This window comes from Arachis ipaensis, chromosome B08, assembly GCF_000816755.2.
Source record: "Arachis ipaensis cultivar K30076 chromosome B08, Araip1.1, whole genome shotgun sequence".
Classification (NCBI taxonomy): domain Eukaryota; kingdom Viridiplantae; phylum Streptophyta; class Magnoliopsida; order Fabales; family Fabaceae; genus Arachis; species Arachis ipaensis.
Genome location: NC_029792.2, coordinates 23,899,292 through 23,900,124, shown reverse-complemented (window position 1 = coordinate 23,900,124; position 833 = coordinate 23,899,292). Strand labels below are relative to the sequence as shown.

General features: G+C 39.5%; 1 protein-coding gene across 2 annotated transcripts in view; it reads left to right on the top strand.

Annotated features, from left to right (window-relative positions):
• The window catches only part of LOC107613086 (probable bifunctional methylthioribulose-1-phosphate dehydratase/enolase-phosphatase E1), a 7,062-nt gene continuing 6,229 nt past the window's right edge, over positions 1 to 833 (top strand). For both annotated transcript variants that reach the window (XR_002352216.1, XM_016314935.2), the window contains exon 1: positions 1 to 225. Coding sequence is in view for 1 of the 2 variants with exons in the window: in XM_016314935.2 (XP_016170421.1) it covers positions 6 to 225 (220 nt within the window). In the remaining variant the exon portion in view is untranslated. The remainder of the gene's footprint in view (positions 226 to 833) is intronic.

Here is an 833-nt window from a genome sequence, read left to right as displayed (position 1 = left end):
AATCCATGGCGGCAGCACCTGCAGTAACTGCCCTGAACGGGTTGAAGGTGACGCAAGCATACCTGGAAGGGAAGGCAGTTAAGGAAACAAAAGTTCTCATGGCCGAACTCTGCCGCCAATTCTATACCCTCGGATGGGTCTCTGGGACAGGTGGCAGCATCGCCTTCAAGGTCCACGATGACTCCATCCCCAAGTCTCACCAACTCATACTCATGTCCCCTTCTGGTTCGTATTATATTCCATCACTTTGCCTTTGTTGCCACTTTTAATTGATCGCTTTCTGTTTGTTAAAATGTCTAAGCTCTGCTTTTTGTGATCTCTTCTTGTTTCCATTCTTATCTGCTGTTGGAGTTTGTTTTTTAATAAATTAGTAAATTACATTTACTTTCTAACCAAATTATTATTCTAATCCTTTAAATGTTAGTTCACTAACGAAATTATGCTTCATTGGGTGCTAGTTTACCCACAAAATAGTGCTAACTTTGGGTGGATTTCTCAACCAAAAACCAATCTTTGAGGGATTATTTTGTTAGGAAACTAACCGTTCGGGAGTCAAAGTGGTAGTTTACTTGAGTTTCCCATTATATAAGACATGCATCCTGGTAGACATGTAAACTGATTCCCTTTAAAGTTTAGGTGATACTACAGTTGACATTTTGATAGAACTTCATAACAAAACCCCTTTAGGCATGACAAATGAAGAAGTATCATGTATAAACTGTCGTATTATTGCTTAGTCTTAAGAGAGACCAGTGTAATTTGCTCTTTGATTTTTGCTGCCCAATTCAAAGCATTGCTAGTGAAATTTCGGGTTTTGGCTAGTACCGCTCCTT